Source organism: Enhydra lutris, unplaced genomic scaffold, assembly GCF_002288905.1.
Source record: "Enhydra lutris kenyoni isolate GAN:26980312 unplaced genomic scaffold, ASM228890v2 scaffoldscaffold9, whole genome shotgun sequence".
In the NCBI taxonomy this organism is placed as follows: Eukaryota; Metazoa; Chordata; class Mammalia; order Carnivora; family Mustelidae; genus Enhydra; species Enhydra lutris.
In genome coordinates, this window is record NW_019154093.1 from 5,046,866 (window position 1) to 5,064,417 (window position 17,552).

The window sequence follows — 17,552 nt, forward strand, 5'->3', positions numbered from 1 at the left end:
ATGTGGCAAAGAGATGAGGTGCGGAGGTGGGCAAGGTTCGCACTTGATCCTCAGGGATGTGGGAGGTCACTCGAGGGTGTTTAGCAGGAAGTGACCCGGTAAAACTGGGAGCTGGTCTGGTTGTGGTGTGAAGAAGCCCAGGTTGGGGTGAGGGGAGAGCAGGCAGGAACATGAGTCAGGAGGCTGAGGCAGCGAAAGCATGGCTACTCAGTGGCTGGAAGCGGTGGCATTGGGCTGTAGATGCCTAGAAGTCCAGGAGGGCACAGCTTGGTGATGAATTGGCTGTGGGGGATGTTGGGGAGAGATGATGACCAGCTTTCTGGCATGGGTATCCTGATAGAGGTTGGTGTCTTGGGGCGCCTGGGTGGCTCAGTCAGTTAAGCATCTGCCTTCACCTCTGATCCTGGGGTCCTGGGATGGAGCCCCACATCGGGCTCTCTGCTCAGTGGGGAGCCTCTTTCTCCTTCTCTCTCTGCCCTGCCCCAATGCTTGTATATGCACGCCCTCTCTCTCAAATAAATAAATAAAATCTTAAAAAAAAAAAAAAAGAATGAGGTGCCTTAGCAGGGTGGAGAGTTCCAGAGGAAGGACAGGTTTGCAGGAGAAAAAGATGAATTCTGTTTGTGGCCCACTGAGTTCGAGGTGCCTAGTAGACAGTCAAGAGGAAATGTCCTGTAGATGGTTGGATTTGGGGTCTGGAGGTCTGGTGGCAGGTCCTGGTGGGAGTGTTGGGAGTCCTCAGTTTTGGGATGGTGAAAAATGCCAGATGGGTGGGTTGACCAAGAGGGAATGTGGAGTGAGAAGGATTTTGCAAGGAGAGCACCCTTAGGGGAAAGCTGAAGGTCTGTGAAAAAAGGCCTTATGGAGGGGGTGACATTTGGAACCCACCTTGAGGAAAGGCTAGACTTTGGGCCTGCATAGAGGAAGGCAGGCATGCTAGATGGTGAAGGCCGTGATGCCAGAGTACAGTGTTCTAGCACGTCCCAGAGGACTTCATACTGTGCTGTCCTCCGAGGCGTGCTGGCTAATGGTTTGGGTGCCCGTTTATGCTTCTTCCTCTTAGCACCCCGACCCCAGGCAAAGGCAGTGGAAAGTACGGGGGTCTTCTTACACTGTCCCTTGTTTCTCTGCCTTTAGAACCTTGGGGAGCATTGCCTCTCCTAGGAGCCCCTTGAAGGACACGCCTTAGATGCAGGAAGACGTCGAACGAGGACAGCCTAGCTGAAGCAAGGTATCCTGGACCGACCATGGCCGTGGCCCTAGAACCCCAGACCCAGGCCTCTCACCAGCCAGAGCCTGAAGAACTCCTGATTGTGAAACTGGAGGGGGACTCGTGGAGATCAGAATCCAAACTCCGGCAGGAGGACCGTGTCCCTGTCCCTGGCCCCGAAGCCTCTCGCCAGCGCTTCAGGCAGTTCCGGTACAGGGATGCGGCGGGACCCCACGAAGCCTTCAGCCAGCTCTGGGCGCTCTGCTGTCACTGGCTGCGGCCAGAGATCCGCCTCAAAGAGCAGATCCTGGAGCTGCTGGTGCTGGAGCAGTTCCTGACGATCTTACCCAGGGAGGTCCAGGCCTGGGTGCAGGAGCGCCACCCTGAGAGTGGCGAGGAGGCCGTGGCCCTTGTGGAGGATTGGCACCGAGAGGTCCAGGCTGCGGGCCAGAGGGTGAGGCAAACAGTCTGTTCTCCAAGGAGCGGGTCAGGCAAGGCGGTGGGGCTGTGACTAGCTTGATAATTGCCAAAGGCAGTGGTAATAATTGTGATTGTTGTTGGTACTGAGCAGCTGATATTTATTGAGCACTGCTGTGTACCCGACACCGTTCTCAGTGCTTTCCATGTTTTCACTCATCTAATCCTGTCAACGGTTTAATGAGATCGGTACTGTTACCCTGATTTTACCCCTGAGGGAACTGAGGCAGAGGACAGATAGGTGGTTGGCCTGAGGTCTCAGAGCCCCAGACAGCAGAGCCAGAATGTGTGGCAGCCTGACGCTGAAGCCCACATTCAGAACCACTGCCCAGATTGCCTCCTGGGACCGTATTCACAGTGTCGGCGATTTGTGTTACGTTTCACATGGGACGAAATCTTGAGGTGCTTACAGCAGAAATCTGGGTGGGCAGAGGTAGCATTATCATCCTCCTCGCGTAGATGAAACTAAGGCCCCCAAATTCACGTGGCTTGCAGAGCTCAGTCAGTTGAACCAGAGCCTAAACGTATATTCTCGGGTTCCAAGTTCGATGTTCTTTCTGCGACATGACAGACATGACAGGTGCCTCATCTGCAAACCACGGGAATTAAAATACCTTTTAGGCATGAGGCTCAAATAGGTTAGTAACTGACATTTCCTGAGCACTCACTGTGTGTCAGACCCCACTCTCCACTTGCTCTGTGTATTGCTCCTCTAATCAGCACAGCAGCCCGAGAAGGTAGGTGCTGTTCTGCCGCCATTTTTCAGCTGTGTAAACCGAGGCTCAAAGAGGTAAGTAACTTGTCTAGATTTCTATAACTAAGTGGTAGAGCCGAGATAAGGGAAGTGAAAGCCTTGTGGATTTAACATTCACAGTTTCAACAATTTGCAAGAGACTGAAGGCCTGTGATGTCATTTTACAATTTTTCTCTGGTACCACTTTTTTTTTTTTTTTTTGAATCCTGCTTTTGGAGCTGGCATGTGTAGAACAAAGTCCTTGAGCCGGCTGCCGGCTGAGCTAGCCGGCCAGAACCTTCATCTCGATGTAACCCTGTTGTTTCCCCTTGTCACATGGTTTTTGTGATGTTATAGTTAATCCCATTTTGTTGGGGGAAATTATAGGTTTGAGAATATCCCTTGCAAATGGCAGGGGTTTTCTGTAAAAGGTAAAGCTTTGGACAGATGTGAGAGAGGAAGAGAGGTTTGTGATCTGTGAGTTAGCTTTTTGGACTCCTTTGCAAACCCTTTGAAGACACAGAAAGCGTCCTATTTGAAGTTACAGGACTAAATATGAGAGAATGTACCTTATTTGAATTTACCAGCCCACCCTCCCATATTCTTTCTTGTAAAGAAACCAGCTGTACCTCTTTTAAGTGGCAGTGAGAAAACAAATGGAAGTCTTAGGACTTCAGAGCTGAAAGATGAAGACCTTGAGACCCAGAGAGAGAATTGATTTAAATCAGGGTCTTTATGACTCTTTATCTGTAAAATGAGGGGGTTGGACTAGACCAAGAGTTCTCAAATTATACCCCTATGAGCTGAGCCGAGATTGAACTGCTTCTAAAATTGGGAAAAGAAAAAAAGGTAATGGAACGTTCTTTATGATGTGACTTTTATTTTTCTGTTTGAACTTTCTCCCTGCTCCTGAGTACTTAGAAATGTCCAAACAAACGTGTAAGTGGCAAAGGAGCTCCCTGCCCCCACAGACCTTACAACTTGTGATTTCATTGCGGGGTACCTGACTTGGTTACGTTTTCCACAAGGGAAATTTTTCCAAGACAAGGGAAATTTTTCCAAGACCTTCCAGCTAACTAGGTCCCGTGGAGAGAACTGCCGGGAAAAGGCGGTGCTCTGGGCAACGTCCTCCAAGATCTTTTCCTTAACGAGACATTTCAGCTCTGCTATTGGGTGGGTTTTGCCTTGTTGATTCTGTGGTCACCTCTTCCAGAACCCCTCTCCCCATCAGGTGCATAGTCATTTAAAATAAAAAATGTATATATAGACTTTATTTTTTTAGAGCAGTTTTAGGTTCACAGCCAAACTGAGCAGAAAGTGCCCAGATTTCTCACACGCCCCCGTTCCCCCAGCCCACCGGGACATCATTCCCCGCCAGAGTGCCACACCTGCTGTGATCGGTGAACTTACACGGACACGTCACTATCACCCAAAGTCTGTAGCTTACATTGGATATCACTATTGGGGGTGGACGTTCTGTGGATTTTGACAAATGTATAACAACATGTATCCACCAGTGTAGTATCATACGAGGTAGTTTCACTGCCCTGAAAATCCTCTGTGTTCTGCGTATTTAACCTTCCTTCCCCAGCCCCCTGGCAACCACTGATTTTTCTACTGTCTTCATAGTTTTGCCTTTTCCAAGGTGTCATATAGTTGGGATCATACAGGATGTACGTAGCCTTTTCAGATTGGCTTCTTTCACTTAATGGTATGCATTTAAAATTCCTCCGTGCGTCTTCCTGGCCTGATAGCTCATTTCTTTTTAGCACAGTAATATTCCATTGTCTGAATGCCCAGCAGTCTGTTCACCTACCGAAGGGCACACTTCCGAGTTTTGGCAATTAGGAGTAAAACTACTATAAACATCCATGTGTAGGCTTTTGTGCGGTGCACAGGCATTTTTGAGGGATTCTTTATTGATCCCTACCCCAGCCACTTTTGCCTTCTCCTTGTCACTTGAATCTCTTCCTTTTTGCGCCTACAGTTGCCATCTGTAGAATCAGAATCTTTGCTTAGGTGTGTCAGTAGTTGGAGGAGCTCCGGCTGCGAGGGAGGATTGTTATGGGGTCTAGTCACACAATTTCTCTGTAGATTGTAAGATTGTAGCTGTAACAAAGAGAGGCTGATTTGTTTTTTACTTAACCAATCATGGAGGAAGGTTGTGAGCAGATGTTTTCTCCTGTGAACCACACAGGACATTGGTGGATGGCCTCATCTGGAATGGCTTTTTAGGCTCAGGGCCCATTCCTGTATATCTTAAGGATAAACATCCCTGTCTTTGGGAGAAGATTGGAGTTTTCAGATCAGTCAAAGATTTTTGGAGTTACAGGTTTGTTTCAGACTCAGTAAGTTGATGAAGGTGGATATTATTATTTTGAATCAAAAATAAGGTTCAGAGCAATGTTTATAACTGCTGTGTTTTATATAGAAATAGGGAAGAAAGAAGAGCCTGTATTCATAGATGCTTGTATATAAAGAAACTGACACGATGCAGAGCAGTGGTTTCCTGTGGGGAGGAGTGGGGAGAAGGAAGATACTGGGTGGATGGGATGGGTATGGGGCTGGGGACGGGCTATTTTCAGTAACTAGACCTTCATGGTTTCTATTTCTGAACCACCTGAGTTTTGAAAATACCTACTGAAAACATTGAAACACATTTTTTGAAGTTTCTATAAGGCAACGAGAGTGTTACATTGTTGAGGTTTTAGGGCCAGGAAATAACATCTCCACCTCCATCTCTGAACTTGGAACCAACGGACAGATAAGAAATGAGCTTTATGATAATGCTGAGTTGGGTACTATCCTCAATATGATTTTTCCCTCTTATTTTATATACATGCTCTGTGTCTCTGGGTGCTTTTCTGCCTGAACTTCTGCACTGAAATCGAAATTGCCACTTCTGTTTTTCCTTTGAGTTACAGTGCCTTGTCTCTGCTTCTCCTTCTGTTTTAAGAGTAGAGGGGCCTCTCTCAAACAGTGCATACTTTCATTCCATTTTAAAATTCCATCTGTAAAAAAAAAAAAAATTCCATCTGTAGTTGTTTGCCTCTCCCTTCTCTTATATTTATTTTTGAATTTTCTTTGCCTTGCAGCAGGCATATTTAGGCAATTATATTTAGAGTTATTGTTATATCTGTTTTTATCTTTTGACGGATACCTGGTTAATTTATCTTTGCTTGATACCTTAAAAATGAAATCTCCTGTTTTCGATGTTTAGAGTTTATGTTTTAATGTCATAAAATCATGTGACATGATTTATCTCTGCGATTCAGGAAGGTTTGGAACCGTAGCAGCCTCACTGAGACACTCATGCGGTCTCCCCCGTTGAACAAAATAGTAGTCATTTGGTGGCATCAGTGCTGGTCTGTTTACTAATGTCAGTCTCATGGCTTTGTTGTCATACTTTGAGTCATACTTGGATCTTAAAAAGGGCCTGTGAACCTCTGGACCACAGCTGTACTCAAAAGAGCATTCCCTGCCCTAGCAACAGTTGTCTTATTGAACTGACGATTGGGAATTTTGACCCTCTGTGTGTAGGAACTGGACTTGTGTGCAGAAGAGGCCACGTCCTTAAAGGCAATGCAGGAATCTCAGCCTTGTCAGCAGCAGCCGGCGAATCACTGGCCCAAGGCACAGCGCCAGAAGCAGTGGGTGAAGAATTCATGCCCTGACCTTCCCAAGCATCTAGACACCAAGATGGTGCCGCAGCCCTTGAAGGAGAGCGGTGAGTACCGAGAATCAGGGAACCCCGGGGAAGAGAGGAGAAGATTAGAGGGAGTAAGGAAGGATGCACGGGGAGGAGGGATGTAAGGAATTGAAGGCACGGGGAGGAGTCGTGTCTGATGGGCGCTCTGAGAGGGAAGGTGGGTGAGCATGGTGCCAGGAGGGGAAGCTCCTGGCAATGTCGGCGCGCCCCCCTGAGCCGAGTCATGTGGCACGTCCAGGTCAGCTTGGGGTCAGGTGGTGATCATAGAGGAGTCTGAGCTGGCATCTTTCACATGGCCCATCTCTCAGGGTGGCTTCGAAGCCAGACCCTCCAGAAGGGAAGTAAAAGGGGGAAATCTGCCCTGGCTGGTCGGGTGGTCTCAGTTTGATGCAACGTGGCCCTTGGAAAGCTGGACCTGGGAGGGAGTGGTTCCTGGGAACCAGAGCTTGGGTTTCAGAGACTGTTCCTTCTCCTCAGCTGTCCTCACTCCCCGAGTCCCTGCTGTCCCGAAGATGGGGAGTGTTGGAGATTGGGAGGCGACATCCGAGTCCCAGGTAAGCTGCTGTTTGTCCTTCCTTTCCTGTCCTGGCTTCTCTTAGGCCTGTGCCCCTGCGTCCCTCTTCTCTCTCCGTGGCTTGCCCTTGGCAGGAGGGCATGTGTTGGAGGGTGTTAGCCTCTGCCCCCGACCCCCATCTGCTGGGCCTCTCCTTAGTCATGCTGCTTCTTACAGCCATGATCTCACACATGGTATCCCTGGTCTGTGACCTTTCCTGGGGCCTGCTAGGGTTCCCAGGCTGATTGCAGTTGTGGTCCTTGTCTCGTACATCTCACAGGAAGCCCTGGACCCTGGCAAACACGCTGAGAAGGAGTTCTGCAAGGACCCCCCAGGAGACGGGTGTGGGAGCGGCGTGCCCCTAGGTAAGGAAATAGTGCCCTCCTAGGAAGCTCTTGTCTGGTTTCTGGTACACTCAGGTCCCAAAGAATGTTTCATCTCTCCCTTAAGACTCATAGCTCTGGGAAGTCTGGCACTTGAGAGACAGGAAGAAGGCAGCTCTCTGTGGCCAGCACTGGTGGCAGGAATGGAGGGGGGGTGTGGGGTCTGCTTGCATGGAGGCTGGCGGCTGGCTTCTGAGAGCCTACCCTCCCAGGGCTCATTTCCTCAGTTTGTTCACCACGGCGGTCCTAGGCTGTCTCAGGAACAGGGCGGCAAACAGGGTCCATGTCTCATGGGCAGACTCCAGTGAGCTGAGCCCGTGAGACTGATGCACTAAACCACAGTGAGGAGCCCGCATGGCCGGCCTGTCTCTGTGCGCGTCTCCACAAAACAGAACCATATCCCTGCGGAGCCTGGGGTCAATGTGAGGCGTTAGACGCGAGAGGGGGATAAAGTGGAAGACAGTGCTAGCTGTGACTCCTAGGGGAGCTAAGGAGCTAACGGGAAGTTGTTGGCACCTTTCTTTATAGTAGAACTCCTTTTTTAGGTAAACCATGATATCTGGGTAAGATAGTGTTCACAGCAAACTTTGGGAAATGCTGAACCAAATAAGGCTAAAGTTTCTTGCAGCTCTCAGCTCTTTCTGATCTGGTTTTCTTTAAATATTTATTTTAATTAAAGGCTTCCTGTTTTGTTAGGGCTGGGAGCTGTTGGGCCAGCAGTCCTTTACACATAGCTGCAAAGTATTAAAAAAAATAAGGAAACATACTTTCTCACGTTTTTGGAAGTCGAGTGGAGGGCACGCTCCAGCCCTGGTACAGAGTGTCTCAGCAGTGTCATGGCAGACCGAGGGCCTTCCTCTCTGTTCTGCCGTCCTCAGTGTCTGCCTCGCACTAGAGCTGTCATGTGTCATAATCAGAAGATAGAGGCCAATGTCGGTTGGGCTCACAAGTTTCCTAGCAAGAGACACACACATGCACGCACACGCATGTGCACGCACAAACATACACACACGGCGAATGAGTAAGAGAGAGGAAAACCTTTTCTCCAACCATTAAATTCATTCTGGTCGGGCCAGTTTAAGCCATGTGCCCATTTGTGGACCAGTAACACTCATTCTTTGTGTGATGTATTTCATAACTACAACAAAGAAAGCAAGCGAACAAAGCAAACAGGTCAGTTAGCGTGGGGAGTTGGCATGGGAATTTCTCATTAGCCTCATGCAGGGAAATGATTTCTTTTAGGGGCATTTTGGACAAACACTCTGCTTAGTGTGTCATTTCTACTTAATCATTTCTCTTCTTTCTTAGGAGTTCCAGTTTCAAAACCAAGTATCAACTGCCAGCAAGAGCAAGGACCAGAACTTTGGCGTCCAAGCTTTATAAATTCTGGAAAAAGGAACACAGCAGATTATAACCCAGGTAATGAGCAAACAACACCAGCTCAGGCATTGGCCTGGAGAGACTCAAAGGCCTGGGAGGAACCATACCAGTGGGACACAGAGGACATGAAGGTGTCGGGTGTGCACTGGGGCTACGAGGAGACCAAGACTTTCCTGGCAATTTTGAGTGAGTCTCCTTTCTCTGAAAAGCTCCGGACTTGTCACCAGAACCGCCAGGTGTACCGGGCCATTGCAGAGCGGCTGAGGGCCCGGGGCTTCCTGCGGACCCTGGAGCAGTGTCGCTACAGGGTCAAAAACCTCCTACGGAATTACCGGAAAGCCAAGAGCAGCCACCCACCAGGGACGTGCCCCTTCTATGAGGAGCTGGAGGCCCTGGTGAGGGCACGGACGGCCATCAGAGCCACAGACGGCCCAGGAGAGGCTGTGGCACTCCCCAGGCTGGGGGATAGCGATGCAGAGATGGATGGGCAGGAGGAAGGGGGCTGGGAGCCTGAGGAAACAGCAGAAGACTGTGATGGTGATGACCTGGCCCCTGATGAGTCCATCCGGGAGCCCAGGATCCCAGGGGGCCCAACTCTGTTCCAGAGTCGTATTGGTAAGAACAAGGGGTGTTGTGGATCCAGATTCCAACACTCCTGCCAGCACAACCTCTGTTCCCTGAGTTCAGGGCATAGACTGGATTGCAAGTCTAGATCAATGCCCCTGGAGTAAGGGGTTAAGTTCCTTTGGTTGTCCTTAAACTCCTACTCTTGCCTCCTATGATCAGTTTCCTAGAATGAGTTTTAGCTATGGAAGCAAACTTTTGAGACCTTAAGGAACCCTAAAGGGGTAATTCAGTATCAGTTGACCTTTGAACAATGTAGGGGTTAGGGTACCGATCCTTTGCTCTGTCGAAAATACACATATAACTTTTGACTCCCCCCCAAATTTAACTACTAATAGCACGTGCTGTGGACCACAAGCCTTACCAGTACTGTAAATCATACATATTTTATATATGTATTATATGCTCTATTCTTACAATAAAGTAAGCTAGAGAAAAGTTATTAAATTCATAAGGAAGAGGAAATGTATTTACAGTGCTGTACTGTACATAAAAAACCAAATCTGTGGATTAGTAAATCCTTGCAGCTCAAACCTGTGTTATTCAAGGGTTAGCTGTATTTGCCAGAGTATGTCACTAGGAGGATGGGGAAGGTTGTTGTGTTACATGAATGAACTTTTAATTTTAATGTGTAATGAGCACATCAACCTGTGGTTACAGACAGTAACTTTAGGTAAAGAAAGATACAGAGTGAGATATTTAACGTGTAACAGAAGTCATGACGGTAAGAGTTGAACACATGACATTCGGGAAACAATCATTGTGTAAGTGGAAACACAGAAGCCCAAGAGATGAAATGTGTTATCTAAAGATACACAGTGAGGTAGGGGCAGGGCAGAACCCAGAGCTCCTGCCTCCAGTTTTATGTGGTTTTCTTCCCCCTCCACCATGCTGCCCACCTGGGCTGCATCATTTACCCACAGAGGACCTGAGAACAGACCACCCCCTTTTCATTCCTCCACAAAAGGAAAGGGCATCCTTGGTTGGATGCTATTGCAAGATTATTTGAAGTCCAGTTATGTCTAGGGATTCTCAGTTCCCATGTTTGTTAAGAGGAAAGTTCATAAAATAAATAGAGGATGTGTATGGGATGGATGTAGAGAAAGTATCTTGGATCCCAGCTTCAGGCCTTTCCCTACACCAGTCAACTGAAGCAGAGGAGTTGGGGTTACCTGGTATAAGGTGGCCACCTAAGTCCTCTTCAGCTAAGACTCAAGAGTTAATGGAAACTCTTAGAAGGGGTGGGGTGGAGTGGGAGGCCATGGCATACCTCTGAGAAGCAAGGGTATAGTCTTTGCTGGGGCCCTGGATGCCTGGAAGATTTCTGAGGGTCCTGTGTTCGTTCTAGGCATTTGGAAGGGGGGCAGGGGACCGTGAACCCTGATGACCTAGGCACGTTTCATTATGCCTCACAGTTCTGAACTCTTCACTCCTGACAGCAGGTGTGCACTGGGGCTACGAGGAGACCAAGGCCTTCCTGACCATTCTTAGTGAGTCCCCATTCTCTGAAAAGCTTCGCACCTGTCACCAGAACAGCCAGGTGTACCGGGCCATCGCAGAGCGTCTGTGTGCACAGGGCTTCCTGCGGACCCTGGAGCAGTGTCGCTACAGATTCAAAAACCTCCTTCGAAGCTACCGGAAAGCCAAGAGCAGCCACCCACCAGGGACGTGCCCCTTCTATGAAGAACTGGATTCCCTGATGAGGGCGCGGACTGCGGTCAGAGCCATGGGAACCCTCAGGGAGGCAGCAGATCTTCCTAGGTTGGGGCACAACAGTACTGAGGCTGGTGACCAGCAGGCCTGGGATGAGATGGCAGATGAAGATGCCATCAAATCTTTAGCCTCATGTCCTAATATCCCAGATACCGGTAAGTGGGGAGTAATTTGATGCCCACAAAATCCAGAAGCTTGCAGGGAGAACAAGGGGGCCAGCTCATTTCTTGTTTGTCTCTGTAGTATAAGAGAGAATGGAAATGAATAGGAAAAGCATTTGTGATTTGCTCAGATGATTCAGTCTCTAGCTTTGTGTAATCCCCCAAATGAGATAGGTAGTCAGGTCTTAATTTTACTGGGATTTAACTGGGAAAATACAGAGTTTATTCAATTTCCCATGATGTGGGCTATTTGTAATGTGCTAGAAGAAGGAGGTGTTCATTATTGAGTAGAGGGATGGGAGAGTTGGGCAGAGACTGACTAGCTAGCCGAGTGGCCTGGGCCTCATGACTCCGTCGGTGGGGTCACCATGTTCCAGGTTCCACTCTGCTTTGCCCTTCAGAAATTTACAAATACCCCAAAACTTGATTAGTTTCATGTTAGTTGCATTATAAGATGTGGACAGAAAATATGTGATAAAATTCATGCTAAATTCACAAACACAAGGTCCATAAATAGATGTTAACTAATGAATGAAGGAAAACTGCATTTCTGTCTATTTCAGGGTTTGAGATGAGGCCCAAGGATGAAGACCAGATTTCGGAGCAGGACATTTTTGAGGATTTGCCTGGAGCCTTATCAAAATGCACTAGAGAGGATGTTTGCCACCCTCCTGACTGGGGGCAAGACAGTGAAAATGAAGAGGAAGGTGAAGGGCAGTGGGGAAACACCGAGGAGCAGTGGGAAGAATGTTCTTCTGAAGAGGACTTAGAAAAACTTATCGACCATCAAGGCCTGTACCTGGCAGAGAAACCCTACAAGTGCAATACATGTGTGAAAAGCTTCAGTCGGAGCTCCCACTTCATTGCCCACCAGCGGATCCACACAGGTGAGAAGCCCTACAAATGCCTTGAATGTGGGAAAAGCTTTAGTGATCGCTCCAACCTCAATACCCATCAGAGAATCCACACTGGGGAGAAGCCCTACAAATGCCTCGAATGTGGGAAAAGCTTTAGTGATCACTCCAATCTTGTCACCCACCAGAGAATCCACACAGGCGAAAAGCCCTATAAGTGTGGGGAATGTTGGAAAAGTTTCAACCAGAGCTCAAACCTCCTGAAACATCAGAGAATCCACTTGGGAGGCCATCCTGACCATTACGGTGAGCCTGGGGAAAACTTGGGCCTAAGCTTATCCTTCAGTGCTCACTGCAGGAACGCTGCAGAAGAGACGTCTCTTGAACAGCCTCAGAGCACCAGTAAGAACTTGAATTCTGGCCCACACAGCACCAACTCAGGGGAAAAGCTCTACCAGTGTTCTGACTGTGGGAGAACTTTCTCGAAGAGCTCTGCCCTCATCAGTCACCAAAGAATCCATACGGGAGAGAAACCATATGAATGTGCCGAATGTGGGAAAAGCTTCAGTAAGAGCTCCACGCTGGCTAACCACCAGCGAACCCACACGGGGGAGAAGCCGTACAAGTGTGTGGACTGTGGGAAGAGCTTCAGTGAGCGCTCCAAGCTCGTCACACACCAGAGAGTGCACACAGGAGAGAAGCCCTACAAATGCTTTGAGTGTGGGAAGTTCTTCCGTGATCGTTCCAACCTCATCACTCATCAGCGGATTCACACAGGAGAGAAGCCTTACAAGTGCAGAGAGTGTGGGAAGTGTTTTAACCAGAGCTCTAGTCTGATCATTCACCAGAGGATCCACACTGGGGAGAAACCCTACAAGTGCATGGAGTGTGGGAAGGACTTCAACAATAGCTCCCACTTCAGTGCCCACCGGAGAACTCACATGGGAGGGAAAGCATCTTAGGAGACCCCCGCCCCCCTTGCCATAGCAAGAGAGAAATGTATATTTAACTCTTCTCAGATCGTAAGATATATGCTAGACACTTACCCAGTTTTTAAGCTTGGTGTATACCCAGGAAAGCTGTCTTGGTATGATCCAGGTTATTTGGAAGTGAATTACAAATGCAAAGGATCCAGATTTGAAGGCACTTTCTTTTCTAAATTTTTAAAAATTTTTAATGTTTTAATTTTAAAAATTTTTAATTTTTAAAATTTTAATTTTTAACTTAAATTCAATTTCGTTAACATACACTGTAGTATTTGTCTCAGGGGTGGAATTTAGTGATTCATCAGTTGCATATAACACCCAGTGCTCTTTCTATTAAGTGCCCTCCTTCATGCCCATCACGCAGTTACCCCACCCTCCAGCAGCCCTCAGTTTGTTGCCTGACGTTAAGAGTCTTTTATGGTTTGAAGGCACTTTTGTTAAGTGTAATTTGTTTTTCTCCTGTAAACCGCCCCCCATGCGGTCCTCGGGCTGTCTTTACATTTGTTGTCTTGGGAGGACTTTATCAGTGTTCGAGCCGGACTGATAACGTAGGGGATTAGAGGGAAATCCATGGTCCTGAGCAGAGATTCCAGACCTCACTGTGCCTTTACACTGTCCCCAGGTACACACGGTGCATTGGCAAATTCTCATACATGGCAGGTTTCAGCTGGGGCGTATCCATATAGAAGAACTTTGAGACTGGGAAAGCAATCAGTGGCTTGAAGCAGACCACCATGACCTCAGCAAAGAGGAGGAATGTCAGTGACATCATCACTAAATATTAAAAATAGCAAAAGTAGCCAGTATTTATTGAGCATTTGCTCTTTGGCAGGCTCTGTGCTAAGCACTTTGTACACATCCTCTCACTCCTCATGGCAGCCTTGGGAGGAAGGTACTAATCTCCCCATTTCCCAGAGGAGAAACTGAGGCTTGGGAAAACTAAGTAACCTGCTTGGGTGGCATGTCTGAAGATGGCAGTGGCAGACTGTGTCCAGATCTATCTGTCTCTGGAGCCTGAGGTGCCCCTGACCATTGTACTGAGTCCCCTTCTGCCATAGCGTGGGTAACTCAGACCCCAAAGCACTTTGTGGGCCATGTTTCCTACTAAAATTCCTTTAGGAATTCTCCTTTTAGCAAATTCAGAAACCAGGAATCCCTAAACATGAAAGGGTCTGGAATGGCCCGAATTGGCGAAGCTTGGAGCAAGGCTGAGCTAGTATTAAAGTGCTTGATGTGGATTTCCTTCTTTGCAACAGTATGGGGGAGAGATACAGGGGTTGAGACTGGGGAGAACAGGCAGCCACCGTGTACCTCTTCCCATGGGATACAGCTTCCACGAAGAAAATGGGGTTTAAGAATTGTCCCCTTTCTCAAGGAGTCTGTCCTCTTTGAGTTAGACTTGGCTGAGTTGAAAATGTTAAACCTTAAAGAAACCCAGGCCAGTGTTTTCGTCTCCCCAGCCCTTTTCCTCTTGGTGGTAGCTGAGCAGAGGGTAGATGGGAAGAGTTGCCATGCCTACTGAGAGGGCTTTGACCACTGCCCTGCATCTCAGGTGTGTGGCACAGTTTTATCCTGAGCCAACTTGTGCCAGGCCTGCCCGGTGCTTCCTGAATGTTGGCCCTCCCACAAAGACCAGTCAGAAGGGCTCACCCACGATGGTTTTCTAATTTGCATACTTTGGCCTTCAGAGTTTCTCCTTAGGAGGGTTTAAAAATATTGACCATGGTCTTTGGTTTCCAGAGGATTTTAAAAGAAAATCCTTGTCCTGACATCTCTGCTTGTGACTTCGAGAGGCCATCATGCCCTGGGTATTTCATGGACTTGGGAAGTACCTAGCAGATGGTGGAAGTGATGGGAAGAGTGGAAGTTTCTATGCACACACGAGGGAGCCATCGGACAGTTGTGCACTCCCACAGAGTGAGACCACTCCTCCAGCCCTTCCTCTGCGTCCTGAGAACCAGCTCACCCGGGGCCACTGCCTGGCAACTCCTTCCCCGTTTAATTCTCCTGGCTCACATGGTCTCTGAGGGGCAGGGTCGTGGGTGAGCCTTGGGTTGGCACCAGCAGGTATTTGCTGCAACAAGATGAGGCACAGGGAGCCGTGTGAGCTGCGGGGAAGGGAGTTCCGGGCAGGGGCATGGTGGTGTGACAGCAGGATTCGGGTGTGGATGGGCGCCAGAGCAGCTTAGGACCGACAGCGTGTAAAGGGAGAGGTGGGCAGTGGTGCGAGCCGAGATGGGAGGGTGCGCGGGCAGCTTCCCGGACCTTATGTCTGAGTGGAGCTTGGACATCAGGCCGCGGGTGACATGGGCGCGTGTGGTCTGAGTAGAGCTTGGCTGTGCTGCGGCAGGGACGCTACTGCAATATTCCAGTTAAACATGAGGATCTGAACTGGAGCAGTGGGTACCCGGAAGGGGAGCGGATGGATCTGAGCCGTTTCAGAGGCAGCGTTGGGGACAGCAGAGGAGAGCTAGATGCCTTGGGTGATGGGTGGGGCATGTCACCAGAAGAGGGAACACGAGGAGGAGATGCAGGAGGGCAAAAGATGACAAAGTTAGTTCGGGACATTTGAACTTAAGGTGCGGTGCTTGAGGGACACCTGAGGGGCACTGCAGCAGGCATTTGGATGTGTGGCCTGAAGCTAGGGGACAGCTCAGGACCAGGGAGGCACCTGCGTGTGTGGGAGTTAAACCACAGATAAGAGAGTATGTTCAAGTCCTGGAAGTACCGGGCCCAGGACAGAACTTGGGATTCACGAAAGGGAGAGCAAGACGCTCCTCCAGGGAGCTCTAGACCGCTCTCCACTCCTACCCCCCACCCCCGCGCAGTCCTGTCGTCTTTTGGACAGTTTCCATTGTTGCTGATGCCTGAATTCTCAGTGTAGTCCCAAGTCTTCTGGAACCTTCACTGTGGAAGCCAAGCTGCGCTCTCTCCCTCGAGTGTCACCAGCACCCCTGTTCTTGGAGGTGGGCTAGTGTCTCATGCTTCCAGTGAACGCTTGGATATTCATTACCCCCCGGTCCTTTGGGGGACCAGCAGGCTCAGCCTGAGAGCACAGGCGGTGTGTGCCCTCCTCCCTGCATAACTGACATTTTGGAGGAAGTTCTTGTTCAGGTGGCTCCTGTGTCTGGGTCATGCCCCCCACCCCTGCTTTGCTGGGCCACCCAGACATCCTCCAGCAGGTCTTTGCTGCTCTAGTAAATGGACACCCTGAGCTTTGTTAACGCGAGTCTGCCCTTGAGAAGCAGATTCACTTTGCAGCCTGGGCCTCAGGCTGTGCCCCGCGGGACAGACCCTAGTGAAGGGAAACTGAGGCAGCGATTGCAACCGTGGCTTGTGAGCTGCGCCTTCTTACTTGAGCTCTACACCCTCCCTCAGGAAGGGCCGAGGCTCTTCTGAGGTGACAGAAAGACACTGAAAGGCTTTCCCCTCCACAGAATCTTCGGGAGGCAGCAGACCCGTGGGTGAGGGCAGGGAGTGGGGCTGAGGGCGCCTTTAGGTACCTGCTCTATTTAGCCTTGACTCCGGCAGTCATCTCCCGGTCCCGGCTGCCTCACCCTCATTGTCCCCCACAGCCTCTAGCCAGGAGGAGCAGAAGGCAGCTTGGGTCCTCACATGCTGAGAAACGTAGCAGTCAGGACCTCGGGGAATCCTGGCCTCTCCCTGCCTCATCTGTTCTGGGGCCATGCTGGGGACCTCGTTGCCCTGGAGCGCCTTTCCCCTGGTCCCGGAAGGACCCCTAGGCGTAGCCTGTGCTCGGTGAGCCCGCCCTGGGCTGCCTGGAGGAAGAGGCAGAGCGCTAAGGAGGCCCCTGTTCTCAGTGTGGGTCTGTCCTCCCACATCTCGAGGCCGACAGCTGCTTTGGTCTAAGAGTCACCTAGTAAAGTCAGGAACGTCAGAACGGTCAAGGGCAGGATCCAGTTAAACAACTTTGCCCAAACACACTGAACAGGCTGAATAAGGATTTTCTAATCCCAGTTTGGTGCGGGATTCTCTTGGGTTGTGCGGATGATTCTGATCCTGGCTGCCATCCGCCTTCACATAACACTTCCTGAGGTCACATTTGTTTTTCACATTTTCATTGTTGGAAAATGCCCCATAATTATGCCATCTAGAGGGTGAGGTCCCCACAAAGGAACAGTGAGAAAACACATGGACCTGCAAGGCTGGTTCGAGATCACATGAACCTAAGCAGGAGAGGATCCACAGGCAATGGCTAGCGGAGCCATTGTCCTTAGAATCTCTGGAGAGTCGCCGGAGCTCAGAGAGCCCCACTGTGGTGCCAGGTGACAATTGGGACACAAAGGGGAAAGGACTCCTCTTCTTCCTTCATTAGAACATGGCTTGGCTTCAGTACTTTGGGGGATTCACAGGGCACAGAGGAGCTTCTGTATATTTAGAGGAGTGGAAATGAGCGCGAGGGCCAAGGGCGGGGGTGGGGTAGGGACGGGGGCAGGTGCGGTGGTGGTGGTGGTGGTGGTGGTGGTGGTGACCTGCTGCTCTGAAACCCTTCTGGCACACTTCATTGGGAAGGCTGGCGGGCAGGGCAGGAAAAGGCCTACCCCCTCTAGACAGCATCTGGTAAGGAAAAGCTCGTTCCTGACCATACATGTGGCCCCTGACGCAACCCTATTCCTGAAGTGGCCCGGAAGTAGATGGAGGAGGTGGGACTAGCCAGGGGCGGGGTTAGGCTAAGTCCTTCTGGCACACCCTGGGCCTGCTCTCTCCAGTCACTCCTTTGAGCAACTAATATCTTATGAAAACCAGGC

The 17,552-nt window shown here is 49.7% G+C and overlaps 1 protein-coding gene across 2 annotated transcripts; it reads left to right on the forward strand.

The window, feature by feature from the left end:
• Positions 1-1,217: 1,217 nt before the first annotated feature.
• On the forward strand, positions 1,218-12,940 carry LOC111143018 (zinc finger and SCAN domain containing 20). 2 transcript variants are annotated; one of them, XM_022496426.1, is made up of 7 exons: positions 1,218-1,664; positions 5,961-6,147; positions 6,607-6,683; positions 6,963-7,047; positions 8,374-9,060; positions 10,509-10,937; positions 11,507-12,940. In XM_022496426.1, exons 1-7 carry the CDS (start codon positions 1,248-1,250, stop codon positions 12,757-12,759), a joined length of 3,135 nt encoding a protein of 1,044 aa, XP_022352134.1. In that variant the 5' UTR covers positions 1,218-1,247; the 3' UTR covers positions 12,760-12,940. The 2 variants fall into 2 exon arrangements, with proteins under 2 accessions (XP_022352134.1, XP_022352135.1); XM_022496427.1 differs by having other exon boundaries at positions 10,512-10,937.
• The last annotated feature ends 4,612 nt before the right edge of the window (positions 12,941-17,552 follow it).